The following is an 18,109-nucleotide window of genomic DNA, read 5'->3' as shown; positions in this document are numbered from 1 at the left end:
CACCTCTTTGCGCAGCGTCTTTCTTCGGTACAGTAATAACCCTTATGACGAATGACGCTTATTTACGTTGTGTATGACTATGTTAAATTAGATCTACACTGCTAATGAATATCTTGACCGTCTTCCTTATTTGTCTGATGTTCTTATTTAGCACTTTCTTGTTTGCTTGTGCTTACATATTTAACAGAATCAACTGACAGAATCACACTGTGGCATAAATGGTACTAACAGGTTGAGGAAGTGACAGTTTGAGGTGGGAAAAGTAGGTCACTGTACCGCAGATAAACAAGAAACTAACCTCAACTAGAGCATCTTCCAGTAAACTGTGAGATTTAGTGGAAAGGTTTCAAAACCCCGAGTGTTATGAGCATTTGAAACATGTGTGTGTTGAAACATGATTATATAGAACCTTCTACTCTATTGGTTCTTTGACACTAAATCTCATTCATCCATTCACGCACACACCATGGCAAGTGTCTTGCCCAAGGACCCTTTGGCACATGGCCAGGGCTGCCAGGAATCAAACTACCAGTGATTGGTGGTTAACTTCTCTACCTCTAGTGAATGGGGCTTCTGATGCTTCCTGGTGATGATAAACTTTATTGATCCACACAATGGGGAAATTCAACTGCTGGTCTGGCCTAATGCCACCACATCTCCTTCCACTGCTAAAACATGATGAAATGACAAGCTCAACTTTTCTTTTCAAAATGGTTTTGTTGAACCTAATCTCCAGAAACAGGTGAAAGAAGACCACCAGTTTTGTTCTCATCGTATATAGTCCTTTACCACTTTCTGTTGTGTTAATTTAAACCGTGTCCCTGACGTTGACTAGCAACCGATGGCCTTCTCTCATTAAAATGTAGGTAACTAAGGAGAGAGGATGCAGCCGTAACACATGCAGTTGTGAAAAGCAGTATTTTTGGGGCGGTTAAGAAAAGAGCATGATAGACAGAGGGCAGGGGGTTGGGCTGAGCCCAGAACACTGGTTGCTAATATATGCGTCACTATTGTAGTGAACCAATGCCCCGTGCAATAATGGGGGGTGAGGGGGGCACGAGGCTGTGGCGGGATACTCTCCGCCGCATCGTGTGTCCCCTTTTTGCTGAGGAACAAACTCCAGACTTCTTCAAAGTTACCCAGACGCTCACTTGAGCTCAACAAAACGCTTCGTCGTTCCTAATCTAACTTTTTCTTGAAGAGGAGCCGGTCAAGGAGCAGAGCCCAAGGACAGACAAACGTGAAGACTCAATAGCTTTTCTTTCATTTCAAAACACAGACAGGAACAACATGATCACAGAGACAGTTCCTGCTGCTGTGGTCACGAAGAACGTCAGCGTCACATGATTGTACAGTTACCAAACACTTTGATGTGTGCACGAGTGTAGCAGCACAGACAGGATGAACTAAGGTGAGAAAGTTTTATTTACATACAACAGCCAGTTTATACTATCAAATGTGTAATAGAGATTTATGAAGAACTGCACTGTGGTGAGGTGGACGTCGTGAAAAGCTAAAACCTGTAAGTGTCTGACCTTAGTTGCACGAGTAATGACCAATGTTAAATAATAATAATCAGATGCACCAGTGTTTAATGTCACTTCACAATGAAGAGATTGGAAGTAAAGGCTACAGTAATAATAGCTTAATGCATCAAAAAGGCAGAAAATGAAATTAGCAGTTTCCAATAAATGTTTTTTAAACTACGAATGAGTGCAGGTTCTGTGTGTATTTACAAAACCCAGAGGTAATGTGGTTTTATTAGCTCTACAGAGCATTTTAGCATGTATTCATCTGTGATTGTACTTTTATGCGTGTGTTTATGTCATTCATGTTCTATAGATCTGATGCCGACCCAGCCCTCAGAGGAAAATGACCCCAGGCAGAGCAGGATTGTGGGGAGGGAGGGGAAAGCGCATGTGTGGGTTCATTCTCGCATACCTTCTCCTGCCGTCACCCTGCTTGGGCTTCCTGCCCAACTTCTGGTCTCGAGTGCTGACGCTGTCCTGGGACTCGCACACGCACCAGTACATCACAGAGCAGGCCATTCTCAACGTCACCGTGGAAACGCTGAGGGACAGCAGCAAACGAGGCAATCAGGCAGACGATTTGGTAAGCTGACGTTAGAGAACATTGGAAATAGACCTAATAATGAAATCAATGATGAGCTCAGCACCGTAGCTCATGCCGCTGTCTCTACCAGACCGGACTGGGCCGTGGCTTCTGGAGAGCCGTGGCAGAGGTAGTGAGGTCCAACGCTGCCACCGACTTCCTGAGCTCCACCAGGTCGGACCCGTTGTACCACTTTGACTCTGAGCGGGTGGAGCAGGCCACGCTGCTGCTGCGGCGGTTCTGGGCTCAGACCCTGCTCTCAGTCCGGGCCAAGGAGTACCAAAGCGCTCGTCACAGCCTGGGCCGGCTGTTTCACTCGCTGCAGGTGCCCACGACGTCAGCTGCTCACTCTGCTTCACATACGAACCCACTGCTTCATGGGCCTGTGTGCTAAACAAGGTTAATGATCTCATTTCCAACACAGGACTTCTACAGCCACAGCAACTGGGTGGAGATGGGCCAGCGCTCCATTTACCTCCACCTGCTGCAACCAGAGGAGCCGGCCGTCCCTGTGGCTCAAGGCAATTCATATGATCATAAAGAGAAATATTCACTTCACATAAAACATTTATCTGTTTCATATTAAATATAGAGCCAATTACGAGCAGAAACCTGCTACTTGTATCAGTAATAACATCCTTCCTGACCACAGATGACGCCCCAACGTGTATGGAGTGTTTCAGTGCCACCTGTAGGAACAACCTGCTGCCAGGACTGACTCAGTCCCAGCTGCTCACCACCGGCTACTTCAGTGACCTTCCCCCTAAACCTCCCGGTAGCTCATGCCTTCACTTACATTTAAAAAGGGACAATGTTTCATCTATACATTTTATAAAAAACAACACCATACATTTTCAGGCAAATGTAGTCATGGGGGCATTCTGGACAGTAGCCGCTATACGGCAGCTAAAGGGGGAATAAACAAAGACAGCACCTCGCCCCTGTTCTCCCCGCACCATTACCTCCATGAGGAAGCTGCTGTGTTGGCTACTGAGGCCACCATGACTGTACTGAGAGACCTCAGGGACACTGTCGGCCACAGAAGCTTCCTCAGGTCGGTTTCAGCCATGGTCACGATTCACTTGATGCATTTAACTACAGTACGTCCAAACTTGATTCCACAGGCTGTTCAGTGTGAGGCAGGTCCCTGCGTTGGTGTTCGTCATCGACACCACGGGAAGCATGGGAAACGAGATCGATGCCGCTAAACTCAGGGCTGAATCCATCGTCCAGAGCCGAGCCAACAGCGCCGAGCAGCCTGGCAAGTTTGTTCTGGTGCCCTTTCACGACCCAGGTGAGGCCACACACACTGTGGAAGCCAACGTGGAATCAAAAGGCCCTGTATCTGTCTGCCTTTAGCTGCATCTAAAGGAGTCACGGGGATGAGACAGGACTAGATGTTAGATGTGGATTAAAGGCCTGCAGCTATAAACAAATGTGAATGGTTTGGTGACCTCCTGGACTGGCTGCACCAGCTCGTCTCACCCTTCTGCTCATGTCTTTGTTTATTTCAGATGTGGGACCGGTGTATGAGACCGATGACCCAGAGCAGTTCAAGGAGTCCATGTTAACGCTGATGGCTCTGGGAGGAGGGGACGAACCAGAGATGTGCCTGTCTGCCATTCACGTAATTGAACATGCTGATTCCTTTGCTGCGGCCTACTGTAAAACACCCATCAGGTGTGAACACGAGCACTGGCAGCTCACGTCCCACACTGCTCTGCGTTTTCAGCTGGCTCTCGTTCACAGTCCGCCTCTGTCAGAGATCTTTGTCTTCACCGATGCCTCCCCTAAGGACGCTCATCTGTTTGATGCAGTGAAGGCACTGGCACTAGAGAAACAGAGCAAGGTAGGACTGAAACTTCAAGGCCATTGAGCTAAAATGTTAACTTTAATCTTTATGAATAATATCTCTACATGAATCAATTCTGAATTCAAACCTGAATCGATTTTTTTCCACAGGTGACATTTCTCCTCACGGAGGACGCTCACTACAGGACAGGGAGCAGAGGGAGGAGGAAGAGGAGCGGCAGGGAAACGCTGCCCCCTGATCGCTTCTCTCTCTACTCCTCCCTGTCCTCCCTGTCAGGAGGTCTGACCATCTTCACCAGCGACTCCGACATACACAGCGTCTCTGCTATAGTGGTGGACAACATAGCTGCTGATAAGGTACGCTGTTATCACTCAACAAGAACGAACCAAGGCCCTAAAGTTACATTAACAAACTCAGATTAATGAGTGGTTCGTGCCCATGGCAAGTGCTGAGTGGAAAGATGGAGGATATTTATTTAACTAAATTAATTACGGTTTTCAATTCAAAACATGTGCCTTATGCAAATAAGATGTTTTTGCCTGTTTCTCTGCAGGTGACTCTCCTTCATGAGACTACCCAGAGGTTCATGTCTAACCATTCCTTCAGTGTTGACAGCTCAGTCCAAACCATCACTCTGCATGTGACGGGCACCTTAATAGAGATTGTTCTTATCAATCCATCAGGTAACGTTACAGGCCGTACAGCCTAGTTCTGCTTTGCATGAAAAAATAAAATGATATCAGTTCTTCTTCCTTTTCAGATGAAAGCCAGTCTCTGTTAAGCAGCCAAGGGCCCCTAGCAAAGCTGGAGCCCTTTAAAGGTCTGTACCGTATCAGCCTGCTGCCTCCGATCCAGCCAGGCCAGTGGAGGCTCAGAGCCAAGAGCAACGGACCCTTAACATTCCAAGTCATAGGTAAAACGCTGGGATATATTAATTGTGAATTCTGGAACTCCAATGGAAATGAATGGTGAAACTTTCACTCACAGGTAACAGCAGCGTGGATTTCCTGTATTATTTTGCCACTGTAAACAATGGGACACACCCAGGTCTGGCCAGAGTGGAGGGAAATCCAGTAGCAGGTGAGTCCTGTGTCTGTTTACCACACGTATTTAGTGTGTTGGGTCTAAAGTACATGGTATCAGTACGTCTAGAAGCCGCACTGATTCCTACTTTTATCATTTCGTTGATTACTGGCTTTATACCTTCTTCTCTGTCTGGCCTTAAGGGGTACTGTCTTACTCTGGGCCTGTAGTCTGTTTGGGGCTTCATCACTTCCCCTTGCTTCATTACCCTTGGAAGTGGGCACGATGGAGATTTTTTAAATTTGTCAGCTGTCTTACAGCTGTGCCCTGTGATCTCTTCATCAGGTTTCACAAAAATAGCCACTTGCAGTGCAGCTTGTTTGTGCTTCCTGTTTTGTTTATGAATCTCTCTCTCTCTCTAAATCTCTTTTTTGCCTGCTCTCTCCATTTCATAGCTTCTAATAACTGCAATCGTTTACGTGACTTCTTTTTTGCCAAAGGCACTAGCAACCTCTATTTTAAATTCATTTACCAAATCATTACAAGATGACTTAGTCAATTTGCCATCAAAATCATGTGTCTTTTTCCACAATTTCAAATACTGCCAGGCGAGAATTTCTCCATATATTTCTCATTGCCTTCCAGGGCAGGTTTACTGTTATTTTCCCCGATTATTAAACAACAACCTTAATTCACCACACTGTGTACTTTAGCAGACCACTGAATTGTTTTAACACTGTTAGGTTTCTTAAGTTACTTTCACACTCACAATCACACACTTTCACACAATAACCGGTACCTACACAATTCTAGATTTTTCCTAGAATGAACTCACCTCTACCTGAAGGAAAACTCACTTCCACTTACTTTGGAAAGACACTCAATGGATTCCCTGGTTCCAGGATGACCAATCTCAATTCTAGACTTTTACTAGAATGAACTCACTTCCATCTAGGAAGGAAACTCACTGGCATTATTGGTCACAGGAAGACCAATCTCACGTTTTAATAAACCAAATTACTCACTTAGTGTTGCTGTGTTGTTCGTCTCTGGGAACTCATCATCGATGTTGATGGTAGGAAGATCTGGACCTATTTCACCGACCGTCAAATTCACGTCCCAGGATTTTGTGCCGACAGGCTTTGGTGTTCCTCCGGCTCCAAGGACCAAATAATGTCAGGTCTAAAGTAGCCACAACACTGTTCACATGCAAAGAGATGAGAACAACAAAGCACAACAAGCTATAACTTTGTTTTACTTGCACAAGCCCAACAGAGGTCTGAGCGTTGTAAGCGCTTCACTCAGGAACTGCCTCCTCCAAATCCAGCGATCTCCCCTTGGTGCAAGCTTTGTATTAGAAAATAGGACACACCTTGAAGTTGCATGATATGGGCGTATGGTATGGTTACAATGAATGCATTAAGATCATAGTGCAAACAGGAAAATCCCATATAAGGATAAAACACTTGATGGATTTGCATCAGCAGAGGCATCTAGCATCATGAACTGTTCAACCCTAAGACAGTGGAACCCTTTGCTGTTTGGGAAGTGTCAGAAGTCAAACAAAATGTCTTTGTTCCCTGTTCCATTCTGCAGGCGTCTCGACCTTCCTGGTTCTGGCTGTAACGGGGCTGCCCCCAGATGAGACCGCATCTTTCAGTCACGTGACCCTTGTGGGGGCTGAAGGGGATGAAATCAGACGCGTGTGGCTGAACGCCTCGTCGTCATTCGGCTCCGTGGAGGAACTCGTGGGCTGGCTGGACTCTGTTCCCCGGGTTCCTTTCTGTATTCGCCTCACAGGCAAAGACGGCAGCGGCAACAGGCTGGAGCGGGTTTCGACAGAGATGGTGCAGCCCACCCACGTTCAGATAGAGGTGACGAGGACCGAAGCTGTGGGGATGATGGTTGGATGGATGCTCATCTGAGAGCATAAGTGACTGTGGGTTGACTGTATACGATGAAGGACGGGCACAGGTGAAAGCGATTAGGTCAATTGGCCAAGCTGATGGAGGCAGAAGACAACAGACAGGAAGGCGGTGAACCAAAATAAATTGACAGATTGTTTTTTAGGCTGAAACTCATTTTTCACTAACCACCAGTTGCAACAGCAAACACATAATTAAAAAAAACTGCCAAAATTAAAAGCCAGAATGCAAAATATAATAAAATAAATGCTAATGTTGTTTTGTATCTATTGGATAGAAAACAACTGTACAAAACTTAAAATGCACTTGAAACTGAATTTCAAACTTATATAAAAAAAACTAAACATGTCCATTATTACTAGCATTCTGTATTTTATTTTATTTTGGTGAATTCGTTGTTACACAGTAAACATACTTCATGTGTTTAACTCTCCAGGTACTATCCTCTCCCCGACTGGTACCTGGTGACAAGACACCGGTGGACTTTGACATCCTGAACCACGGCCCAGCCCGAGCTCTCAGATGGAGGGCTAGCGATGACTGTGGCTTTGTCCATACAAAAGAGCCACAAGAGTAAAACGCACATAAATAAATCCATATTATATAACTGGAACACAAAGGATGCACTGGGGTTTTTAAAGCTTGCGTGTCCTTTCCCCAGAGTCCATGTTCCAGAACACGGGTCTTTCCGTGGCCACGTGGACCTCGTCGCTCCGGCTTCGGCTCAGGCCGGAGCGACTGTCACCCTCACCTTCACCGTGCACGCACTCGACTCTCCGGACTCCAATTACGCCGTGGCCTACCTGACCGTGGTCCCACCAGTGAGAGCCCCCGTTTACATCGCTTTCAGTTTCAGTAGAAGTGCTTTGGCGCTGACGTCGCCGTCTCGTTCTCTTCCAGGACTCTGACGTGTCTCCGCCATCCTGCTCTGCAGCGGGGGGGGCGTCCGTCTGTCCTTCTGCTTGCAACGAGTCGACCTGGACTCTGTCTGTGCTCGTGTCGGACAGCGGACGCTCTGGCCTTGCAGCGCTCCAGCTACAGAGGGGCGAAGGCACCCTGACGTTACTGCACCACCTCCCACGCGAAGAGCGCGTGGACCAACGACAGGCGCCCAGAGACAAGAAAACTCAGCATCGCCACCATTACCACCACTCCATCCAGTTGGAGAAGGGACAGCCCCCCTTCAATGTCTCCCTGTGGGTCGGTGACACATCCCAGCCGCTGCGGGTGAGCTACACGTCCAGCTGCTGCTCTGCTCGGGCAGAGCTCCTGGTGTGGGATGCAGCTGGAAACCTGAAGCGCTGCCACCTTATGTCGCGTCAACAGAGGCCACCTGGAAACAGGAACACGGACGCTAATGGAACTGGACAAATTAGACCCACTGTCGTGTTTTTCTTGTTGTTGCCTGTTGCCGTTGCTTCTGTTTTACATTAATGTGTTTTGAGGGGCAAAGGAGCAGAATTGCATGGTTGATGGTGCATGGTTAAAAATGTAGATGTGTGTCCAGGCAGTAACGTTGCCCTTTTCTTTGTTGAGTGAATGATTTGTTCCTTTTGAGATTGAATGTTTGGATCCAGTCCAGAGGTAACTTTGAACACTGACCGTCACTAGAAACTCATTAACGGATTTGGCGGTTGCTTCTGCGTGGGTTACAACACAGAGAATTAGCAGCAAATAAAAGAGAGGAGCTCTGCAAAAAGCCAGCTGAGACTTTGGAGGTTTTCAAGGTGGGACCAGACAGAACCTTTTGGGTATGTCGCATAAACAATGTGCATCACGCGGCCGGCAAGTGGAGCTGGAGGAGCGGGGGCAGTGGGGCAGTAAGGTGGAGTTCCTCCTGGCTGTGGCGGGGAACGTTGTCGGTCTGGGCAACGTGTGGAGGTTCCCCTACCTCTGCTACAAGAACGGAGGAGGTAAGTCAAGATGATGCTGTCTGTACTTTTAGGAACTCAGTTGTTCCACTCATTCACCCTGGACCGGTCACCACATACTGTATACACACAAACAGCCACTCACTTTTATCAGGCAAATCCGACCCCAACATCAACCTAACTGAAGGTCTTTGGACTGTAGGAGGAAGCCGGAGGAACCAAAAGGCACCCTTCATTATGTGATGTGTTTTGTGTGTTTTTTTACGTACAGGTGCATTCCTAGTGCCTTACCTGCTGCTGGTGGTGACCTGCGGGGTTCCCCTGTTTCTGCTAGAGACAACCATAGGCCAGTACACCCAGGAGGGGGGTGTCACCTGCTGGAGGAGACTGTGCCCCATAGCAGAAGGTACAAGAGACTAGTGCATACTGTACCTACCTGTACCTGTACCATGGATGTGTGTGTGTGTGTGTGTGTGTGTGTGTGTGTGTGTGTGTGTGTGTGTGTGTGTGTGTGTGTGTGTGTGTGTGTGTGAGAGAGAGAGACAGTAATACGTTGCACCTCACAAACTCTGAGCCAACACTAACTAAAACAAAACATTTAGTTGAAGCCAATATTTAAACAATGTTCAATTGTGTAACTGAATGTTGAGTTTCAAAGGTGACAACTCAAATAAAAGCTTGTCCCTTTTAATTCTGCCTCAGGTGATGTTACTGTAAATCTGCCTGTTACAAATTTGAACGTGAAAATGTTTGTGTCATTACAAACCTGTACAACCAAGTCTTTAACTGAACTGTTGGCAGTCGCGCTGCATGACGGTTACATATTATACTGTACTACACACTCTGAGGGGAACCTTTCTTTATGGACAATTCAAATCTCTTAGTTTTTATAAATAATTAACTAAAAAGAAAATGATCACCTCAGCATGAGTAAATGGTTTAGAATACTGTAAATGGAGAAGGTCAGGCCGGTAACACATCAAACCTTATGTCTTCCTGCAGGTATCGGCTATGGTGGCCAGCTGATCCTCATCTACAGCTGTATGACCTACATCATCATTCTGGCCTGGGCGTTGCTCTACCTGGTGTTCTCCTTCAGCTCTCAGCTGCCGTGGTCCAGCTGCAACAACGCCTGGAACACAGGTGGAGTGGGAGCTGTGGGGACAAAATGCCCTCAATGGGCAACAGCCACCTTAAACCTGTGACGGCTCTAATGCTTTTCAAACTTCCTGCAGACACCTGTGTAGACCTTTCATCAACAAATACAACCTCTGAAAGGGCCAATCAAACTACCCCAACCTCTGCTGCAACGGAATTCTGGGAGTACGTCTGCAAGTCACACGCGAAGCCTCTCACTGACCATTTTATTGACGTTGAACAAAATAAATATTTCCTGGTAAAAGACTTGCCTCCGTCCCTTCTAGACGACGAGTGCTCACTATTTCGGGGGGCATCGAGGAGGTCGGCAGCGTGAGGTGGGAGGTGCTGCTGTGCCTCATTGCCATGTGGGTCATCTGCTACTTTTGTATTTGGAAAGGGGTCAAATCCACAGGAAAGGTCGTTGCAGTGCACGCACTTCGAACACTAAGTGTGTTCACAGTATATTTATAATAGACTCGCTTTGCTGCCAGGTGGTTTATTTCACTGCTACCTTCCCCTACGCCATGTTGGTCGTTCTGCTGATCCGTGGCCTCTCGCTTCCTGGTGCCCTTCAAGGAGTGGTGTTCTACCTCCTGCCCCAGCCCTCTCGACTCGCGGACCCTCAGGTAGGAGCTCAGGGGCCGCTTGTCACAGTGCAGGTGGCCAAAGGTACTGACTGCTCGGTTGCTGGAGCAGGTGTGGATGGACGCTGGAGCTCAGGTCTTCTTCTCCTACAGCGTGGGCGTGGGCTCGCTGACGGTTCTAGGCAGCTACAACAAGTACAACAACAACTGCTACAGGCGGGTATACGCCGGTGTGCGGCGGTGCTCCGCGAGGCAGGCGTTCCCATGACCCGGGCTCTGTGTTTGGATTCTGCAGGGACACTGTGTGGCTGTGCCTGTTGAACAGCGGCACCAGTGTGGTGGCTGGCTTTGCAGTCTTTTCCGTGCTGGGTTTCATGGCTCATGTTCAGGGTGTTCCCATTGCAGAAGTGGCGGAGTCAGGTAAAGCCTCAACATGAACATGAAGTTTTTAAAAAAAAAAACACAGTACTTTCCTGCATGTCAAGTATATGAGTACTCTCCTACTACTTGATGGATAAATATTTGCTGCCATCTTGAGGACAACCACCAGCATGACCATGGGTCGGTCACTAGTGAGCAGGTTTAGAGCAAGTGTCGGGCTCTAATGTAACTGCAGGGGTTGCTTCCCTCCCTCAGATATTTACGGTCCAAACCAGCGCTGATAGTAGAAACAGACCAGTCTGAACGCGTTTTCGTCTTCAGGTCCAGGCCTGGCGTTCGTGGCATATCCTCAGGCTGCGGCTATGATGCCTCTGCCCCAACTGTGGTCCGTCTGTTTCTTTGTCATGCTCATTCTCCTGGGTCTGGACACACAAGTACGATGCAAGTCATCCTGTAGTTGGTTATTTACGCGTAGGTGAAGTACTCACAGTTCTCTGTTCAGTTTGTGGCCATGGAGGTGGTGATGACGTCCACCATAGACATGTTTCCTGCGGTACTGCGCAGGCCAGGCCGGCGGGAACGGTTCCTCCTCGCCTTCTGTCTCATATGCTTCTTGGCTCAGCTTGTCATGATCACTGAGGTCAGTGTGGACGCTTATTTTTGCATGTGCCGTATGTTGTATTAATGCATTAAACATCACCGCTATTGCCTTAGGGGGGGATGTACGTGTTCCAGATGTTCGACTACTATGCTTGCAATGGGGCCTGCATCCTGTTCCTCAGTGTGTTTGAGAGCCTGGCTTTGGCCTGGCTCTTCGGTAGGTCTCGCTCCTGATTTAATTCTATATTACACGTTGTTGGACTCTGTTCTAAGCAAAAACATATAGTAATTTTCTTGTGCCATCGCTCATGAAGGGACAGAGCGGTTGTATGACATCATTAAAGACATGACCGGTGTTTATGCCAACCCGTTCTTCAAAATCTGCTGGCGCTACCTCACTCCTCTGGTCTCACTGGTGGGTCATGATTTCAGTGTTGTGTCATAAATGTCCACAGAACAATAATGCCTCTTCTTCTTTACCTGATTATTATTGCTTAACTACAAAACAATCTTTTTTTCCTCAGAGCACCTTTATCTGCTCCTTAGTTAAATACCGACCTCTGACGTTTAATCGGTGGTACGTGTATCCAGACTGGGCCTATGGGTTGGGCTGGGTGCTGGCTTTGTCCTCCATCCTGCTCGTGCCTGGATCAGCACTATATAAGCTGGGAGCTGGAAGTGGGACCCTGAGTCAGGTTAGCTGTGTGAGCGCTGTCATTAACTATGCTTCAAGAACATGATGCAGTCACAAAATAACTTGTTTTTTTTCCACTGTGTCTGGTCTGTAGGAAGTTATAATATCTGCTGATAATTTCTATCTACTTCTTAGCGTTTCCGACATTTGTGTCGAGCCGTTCCTCACTGTTCACTGCCGGACAAGAGAAAAACCGAGCTGCTGTGCATCGACCAGGACGATCTGCAACAATTCAGTAGCAGCTGATGTGAAAAATCAAGGCTCCATGACACTAAATTGGCAGATGATCTTGTATCTTTAACACACGTCCAGAAATCTATAAAAATCTATTTTCAATATATATTTAGAGAAGACTCATGTATTCATCAAATCCTAAAAGTCTTGCTTTTCAGTGGGTCTGCCAGACCTCAGATTTATACAGTCATAATAGAATAAGGTTTGTTATTCATATTACTTTATTTTTCACTTTAATACATTAGAATGATAAAAATAGACCTTTTACATTAATGTGTGCTGTGCAGTCTCTCACATGAACCAGCACAAATGGAAGAAAAAAAAAAAAGAAATCACATCCATATCAGCTCCTACACACTTTCCAGCCGCTCTTGGGCCTAAAAACAGATTCTTCAACAGTTTCTCCCACACAAACAATCAGTTATGCATGTTGTGATGATGTAATGATTTTTTTTCAGAAGCAAGTTGGTGCAAAATGTAGAAGAAAATTAAAACTGCAAGAGTGACACTTGATTCTTTCTCCAAGTGAAAATTGATTGGTTGTAAGAAAATATGAATGTTGAACTGAACAGAATATATTAAAGATGCTCTGATATAGTCACACACCCAGTAAGTAAACAATGTGAGATGTATCTGTATAAACTGTAAGATATTGAGTGGAGGAGAGAGAATTGTCTTTACTGACAAGTGCTGGAAGTGATGTGAGTGTTGCTTGGTAATATTAACCATGTTCCACTGTTCTGAAGGCACTGATTTCACCTCATCAGCACTTCAAAAACAAGAAACATCCTCAACATTCATTTACCGCAAGATGAGTCTGTTCTGATGAGAAACAACCAACTAACTGATTTGTCCTGCAGTTGCCATCGAGGCATCAGGTACCATCTGTGTAGAAACCAGTTTCCTTTGCCTCCAGGGAAACACTGTTGTTCCCTAATCCTTTAAGTGGCTCATAATCCGAGACCCCGTCCTGTGTGGCTCTATGAAAGCTGAGGGATGTTAGCGAGACGGTGCTTTGGGATTAAATTGCACAGTGCATTTATTATCCATCGGCTCTGACAAGTCAAACCAGATGTGGTAACTCAAATCTCAAGCAGTCATTTGATTTCTATAATCTAGCAGAGATTTTGTGTATGAGCCCTAAGAAACTAAAATAATAAAATAGGCTTTAAGGAACCAGGAATAAACTATGAAGATCTTCAGCCACTAAAACCACAGGCTTGAAGATCGGTGCTGGCTGCCCCTGAGTAATTGTTGTCTCTGTAAAGGCACTGCAGGCTGTGCTAATCAGTAGAGCTGTCAGGAGGCATAAAAGTGACTTTTTCTGAGAATTTATTGCTGGCGTCAAACTCCCTGCCTTGCCTTTGGCGTGGTTGCTGTGGTACGGGACAGTTCTGGTTTGGCTGTGCTATGCTGGTAGAAAGGTGAGCAGATGCTGCGTCTGAGCTCCCAGCACCTGACCTGTTGGTTTTAGCCATGGAGATAGTTTCTGGTTGTGTGGCAGAGTCTGGATGAGTGTTGATGTCTAAATCGGGGTAATTACCGGACTCTGCCATGGTGCGATACAGCTGCTCCCACCGCGTGATGCCACCTGGGCTGTGGCTGCCGGCAGCCTGGCACAGCAGCCCCGTGTGCTGACGCAGCTGGGCGATGTCGCGTTCCGTGGCGTTGCTCTGGCGCAGGAGTTTCTTCGTGTGCAGCGTGATGTCCAACAAACCCGACTGCCGGAGGATTTCCACCGTGTTGAGGAAGCGGCGGTGGCGGGTGCTAGTGGTGGCGCTTTTGTGAAGCCGCCTGGTGGCGAGGATCGAGGAGGCCCCGTGGGGGCTGGACGCCGACTGAGACGTTTGGCGCGAGGAGGAAGTCGTGGAACTGGAGGGAGAGCGAGTGTCTTTGGGTGAAGAGGAACACGGCTGCACAGAGGCTGAGACGGAGACCGAAGGCTGCTTGAAGAGGTGCTGATCAGCTGAACTCCGGGGCTCGGGTGGATCACTAAGCTTGCCACTGACCCTCTTACTCAGACTGGCTTCAGGTGGCTTCTTGCTGGGGTGCGGTGCTATGCGAGGGTAGGCGTTACGAACAGGTGGGCGAGGGCCTTTTATTTTCCTCCCTGAGGCAGCATTAAAGGACAAGGGCTTGTGGAGTTGAACAGTGGATGGCAACAAGCTAGGCTGCGGCAGAAGGATCATATGGGGAGCACTGGAACTGCTGGTGTCCCTGCTCGCATTAGTCCAGATCAGCTGACCTCTTTTTTGGATCACGTCCGCCTGGTGGGCCACGAGGAAAAAGAAAGCAGCTATGAGCATGAGGCCAAAATAGAAGCAGGGGTATGATAAGAGAAAATCCATATTATTGACAAGACGCCATCAAATTATAGTTAATACAGTTTACCCTCTAGATGTTTTTCTTTTTTCAGCCTTGGATTTAACTAGGATATATCTAACAGAAATGAAAAGAATCCAGACAAAGCTAAAGGTCAGATTGTTCAAATGCTGCAGCCGTCACCCTGTCGGTCTCTGACATTTTGTGCCTCACAGGCTTTGCATCAAACCTTCATTCTCGCCATGCCTCCACTTCCTGTCTCTCCTACTCCACGCCAGCTTGGCTGTGCATGTCTTACCATGTTCTTGATAATGTAGATGGGCGAGAGCTCATGGCCTGCTGACATGAAGCTGGGATTCCCGGCACTCCCAAGCCCGGGTCTTTGGTTCTGGCTGGACTGTGAAGGTTCTGCACGCTCACCGCCTCTGGACTGGCTCCGGTTTGTCCGCTGATCCTCCACGTCGGTCTGCTGCCAGTCTGAGCCATCTGCAGAGAGGACGGATTGAGAGATGCGGGTTGACACTGAAATTCTGGGACATACGGTACATGTACAGTATTTTTTTTAACACCCTCTTGGCACATGCCACCACTATGTGTCAAACACTTCTATTTACTTTACTGTTGGTTTCATATAAAACACTACAAAACATCTGACTGCATTATCTTTACTCCCTTTTTATGATCCCTGTCTGCACTGGCTTGTACTCATATACTGTATGGGTGCGTAGGAGTATTCGCATTCTTATTCACAAGCATGGCTCATTTACTCACCAGAGTAGCCAGAGTCCTTTTCTGAGCTGCAGTTTGAGCCCCGTGCGCTGGAATCATCTGCATCCGCTTTGCTGTCATCTTTTGCCAGGAGAGCCGCACACGGGTCCTTCTCTTTTGCACTTTTCACAGATGTAGCACCGGGACTCTGCTCACACGAGCAAGGTTGTTCCTTCGACATACTGGAGCCTGCCGCGTCATCAAAAACAGAAAGTATGAAAAATATGAAAGGAGAATCAGGAAACAATGTAGCTAGAACTTTAACAAGGCATTTACTCTTTTCTCACACTCTACTGTCACATTGATCTAATCAAAGAGACAAAAATCACTGCATTGAATAAATATAATGTAATGAATAAAGAAGTCTTTCATACAGTAGAAATCAGTCCATCAAGTTCACCTTGACAAACACATTACTACGTGCAGGCTAATGCTTGTGTTCTGGGTGTGTCAGTTAATTACTTTTAATTCACAGATGTTTCATTTAATTAGAGTAATCAAAATGGATGCCAAAGCCTGTCACTTCAAGAACAAATAACTGGTTGTGGTGTCAGTGGGTAAACAGACACAAACAACACCTGTCCTTTTAAAATGACACCCTAAGCCTTTAGTTAACATGCGTTTCCTGTTGGGCACCTCTGTGTTCAGGTTGTGAGCTAAAGGGAAATACACTGCATGTTTGGTGTCTAGCAGCTCTCCTGTGGAATCATCTTGGTCAGCGCGGAGCTGCCATCTTTCTGTTGATTAAGTTTATTGTCTGTCCGGCAACAGACTGAGGGTATTGTTATACTTGACTGTTGACATACCAGGCCTGAAGGAATGAGGGATTTGATAAAACTTTAGAACCTTTTGTATCCATGCCACTGGCATGTACTGTACAGGTTCAGGGTAGAATTAACCTTAAATGCATGTTAATTTTGTAACCATAATGACAAATGTCTCCTAACTGTAATTACTTTTGCAGTCAACAATGATATGATGATGTTATGGTGAAATAGCCCATAACACTGCAATAGTCCACCTCTTTATTACAGCAAGCGTGAAGACAGAGTAGTGGTAAGTCTACTGCCGGAGGGAGAAAAGGCTCCTATGGGTCACATGAGAGCAAAGGGACAGGAAAGGTTTCCAGGTTGAGGACACACACACACACACACACACACACACACACACACACACACACACACACACACACACACACACACACACACACACACACGAAGCATGTGTGGAGGGCATCGACAAAACTGTTCTGCAGTATAAAAGTGCCTTGGAGGCAATGAGTCAGAGGTTTTAGTTAAACAGAACCGAATGGAATGTACACAGGCACATTTTAATAGGTCTCTCATATAACAATCATAAAGTACAAGGAGTGGAGGCAAATAATAAAATGGACATGAAATAGTCCTGTGTTTGATCGTCCAAATGCAGCTAAAATAACCAGTGGATTTTTGCAATTTTTTAAATTGCAAATGGATTTCGGGTGCCTCTAGTAACTAGAACACAACAGCATTGTGAAGAGACTTAACAATAACAACCTACAGTATTATGAAATACAACCAGGTGTATAATTTAAAGCGCTGTGAATTTAATTTTTTTTTTTTTGAAAAACGTATAACAATTTAAGACTCATTTAAAGTCTTAAATCTTCTGGTCATAGCGGAAGCAGTAGTTCGGTGAACGCAGAAACCCCCGCACGCATCTAAATGAGCAGCACCCCGCTGCCCCCCTCCTCTTCCTCCCCCACTCCTCTTCCTCCCCCTTTTACGTAACTTAACTTTGAGGCCGGTCTTTACGTACACTTCCTCTCAATGGTCGTAAACACAAAATTATAGTGGTTGAAATGTAAACCAACCAGCGGGTGTGTAGCTACAGACCCATAGAAACTGTTAAAAGTGGGGATCTTCAGCAGCCGCACATACGCTATTGGTGTAAGGGGGAAACCTACCTTTAAATGTGAAACAGGTTATTCCAATTACCAGCCGTTCCCCGGTTTCTCGTTCATTGTAGTGCGCATATCAAGGCTCTGGCAAAACAGCTGCGCCGTGTCGCAATTGTTGTTAAACGTGATCACTTTCATTGTTCTCTTTCTCAAATTGCAGCGCAAAAAGAACACCGTGTAACCGAGTAGAGATTTTGCAACGTCTGTCAAGTTATTTCGCAAACAATCGAATGTCCGGCTGACTTTAGAAATAAAACAGATTACTAACATATTAGAGTAAAAGGATTTTCTTAATAGGCAATAAATGACTAATGATAAATACAGCGCTATTAATTTACTACTGCCAAAGGTAGGACCGTCTTGAATTTAAAGCCGATACTTACCTTAAGCGGTTTCTGTGACAACTTGCATGCTTTTACTTTGAAATGCTCGTAGTCGATTCAAGCTAGCTTGATGTCACGGTCTGACGTAACGACAAAACGTTAAAGAGCGCAAAAAGCACATTATCGTCGCGTTTCGTCATCCGACCCTGAATGCAGTAGAGTGCCAGATAAAAAGTAGTACAGCGACACAATTAAACATTAAATTGACGAGCTGGCATCCGCGTGAACCGAGCCTAAACCGGCTGTTTGACCACGTCCAGCCACCAGAATTTGATCGCTTACTGAGAATCGAACGCCCATTGGTTGGTCAAACCACCACG

The 18,109-nt window shown here is 46.4% G+C and overlaps 3 protein-coding genes across 6 annotated transcripts; 2 read left to right on the top strand and 1 right to left on the bottom strand.

Moving 5' to 3' along the window:
- The first annotated feature begins 1,051 nt into the window (after positions 1 to 1,051).
- On the top strand, positions 1,052 to 8,623 carry vwa7 (von Willebrand factor A domain containing 7). 2 transcript variants are annotated; one of them, XM_029171503.3, is made up of 17 exons: positions 1,052 to 1,411; positions 1,843 to 2,112; positions 2,204 to 2,437; positions 2,537 to 2,633; positions 2,765 to 2,887; positions 2,971 to 3,166; positions 3,237 to 3,406; positions 3,627 to 3,739; positions 3,845 to 3,961; positions 4,075 to 4,281; positions 4,479 to 4,608; positions 4,686 to 4,838; positions 4,913 to 5,005; positions 6,545 to 6,822; positions 7,310 to 7,446; positions 7,535 to 7,694; positions 7,774 to 8,622. In XM_029171503.3, exons 2-17 carry the CDS (start codon positions 1,873 to 1,875, stop codon positions 8,305 to 8,307), a joined length of 2,982 nt encoding a protein of 993 aa, XP_029027336.1. In that variant the 5' UTR covers positions 1,052 to 1,411; positions 1,843 to 1,872; the 3' UTR covers positions 8,308 to 8,622. The 2 variants fall into 2 exon arrangements, with proteins under 2 accessions (XP_029027336.1, XP_055370019.1); XM_055514044.1 differs by having other exon boundaries at positions 1,400 to 1,522; positions 7,774 to 8,623.
- A 3-nt stretch (positions 8,624 to 8,626) lies between these two features.
- LOC114868126 (sodium- and chloride-dependent GABA transporter 2-like) lies at positions 8,627 to 13,280 on the top strand. Its single transcript, XM_029171507.3, has 14 exons — positions 8,627 to 8,786; positions 9,016 to 9,150; positions 9,747 to 9,887; positions 9,980 to 10,067; positions 10,169 to 10,301; positions 10,376 to 10,510; positions 10,581 to 10,684; positions 10,764 to 10,888; positions 11,171 to 11,283; positions 11,352 to 11,489; positions 11,564 to 11,666; positions 11,764 to 11,864; positions 11,974 to 12,144; positions 12,279 to 13,280. The coding sequence occupies exons 1-14, from the start codon at positions 8,627 to 8,629 to the stop codon at positions 12,387 to 12,389; spliced, it is 1,758 nt and encodes a 585-aa protein (XP_029027340.1). The 3' UTR covers positions 12,390 to 13,280.
- Positions 12,581 to 18,067, bottom strand: si:ch211-132b12.7 (uncharacterized protein LOC564531 homolog). Of its 3 annotated transcripts, XM_055514045.1 has the most exons (5): positions 17,790 to 18,067; positions 17,413 to 17,502; positions 15,471 to 15,656; positions 14,998 to 15,185; positions 12,581 to 14,644 (listed from the first exon to the last, which is right to left on the bottom strand). In XM_055514045.1, exons 3-5 carry the CDS (start codon positions 15,646 to 15,648, stop codon positions 13,661 to 13,663), a joined length of 1,350 nt encoding a protein of 449 aa, XP_055370020.1. In that variant the 5' UTR covers positions 15,649 to 15,656; positions 17,413 to 17,502; positions 17,790 to 18,067; the 3' UTR covers positions 12,581 to 13,660. The 3 variants fall into 3 exon arrangements, with proteins under 3 accessions (XP_055370020.1, XP_029027339.1, XP_029027338.1); XM_029171506.3 differs by lacking the exon at positions 17,413 to 17,502; XM_029171505.3 differs by lacking the exon at positions 17,790 to 18,067 and having other exon boundaries at positions 17,413 to 17,771.
- Between the last annotated feature and the right edge of the window lie 42 nt (positions 18,068 to 18,109).

The sequence above is a fragment of the Betta splendens genome, chromosome 13, assembly GCF_900634795.4.
Source record: "Betta splendens chromosome 13, fBetSpl5.4, whole genome shotgun sequence".
NCBI classification, from domain to species: Eukaryota; Metazoa; Chordata; class Actinopteri; order Anabantiformes; family Osphronemidae; genus Betta; species Betta splendens.
Note: the sequence above shows the minus strand (reverse complement) of the source record. Positions and strands in the feature narration are given on the sequence as shown.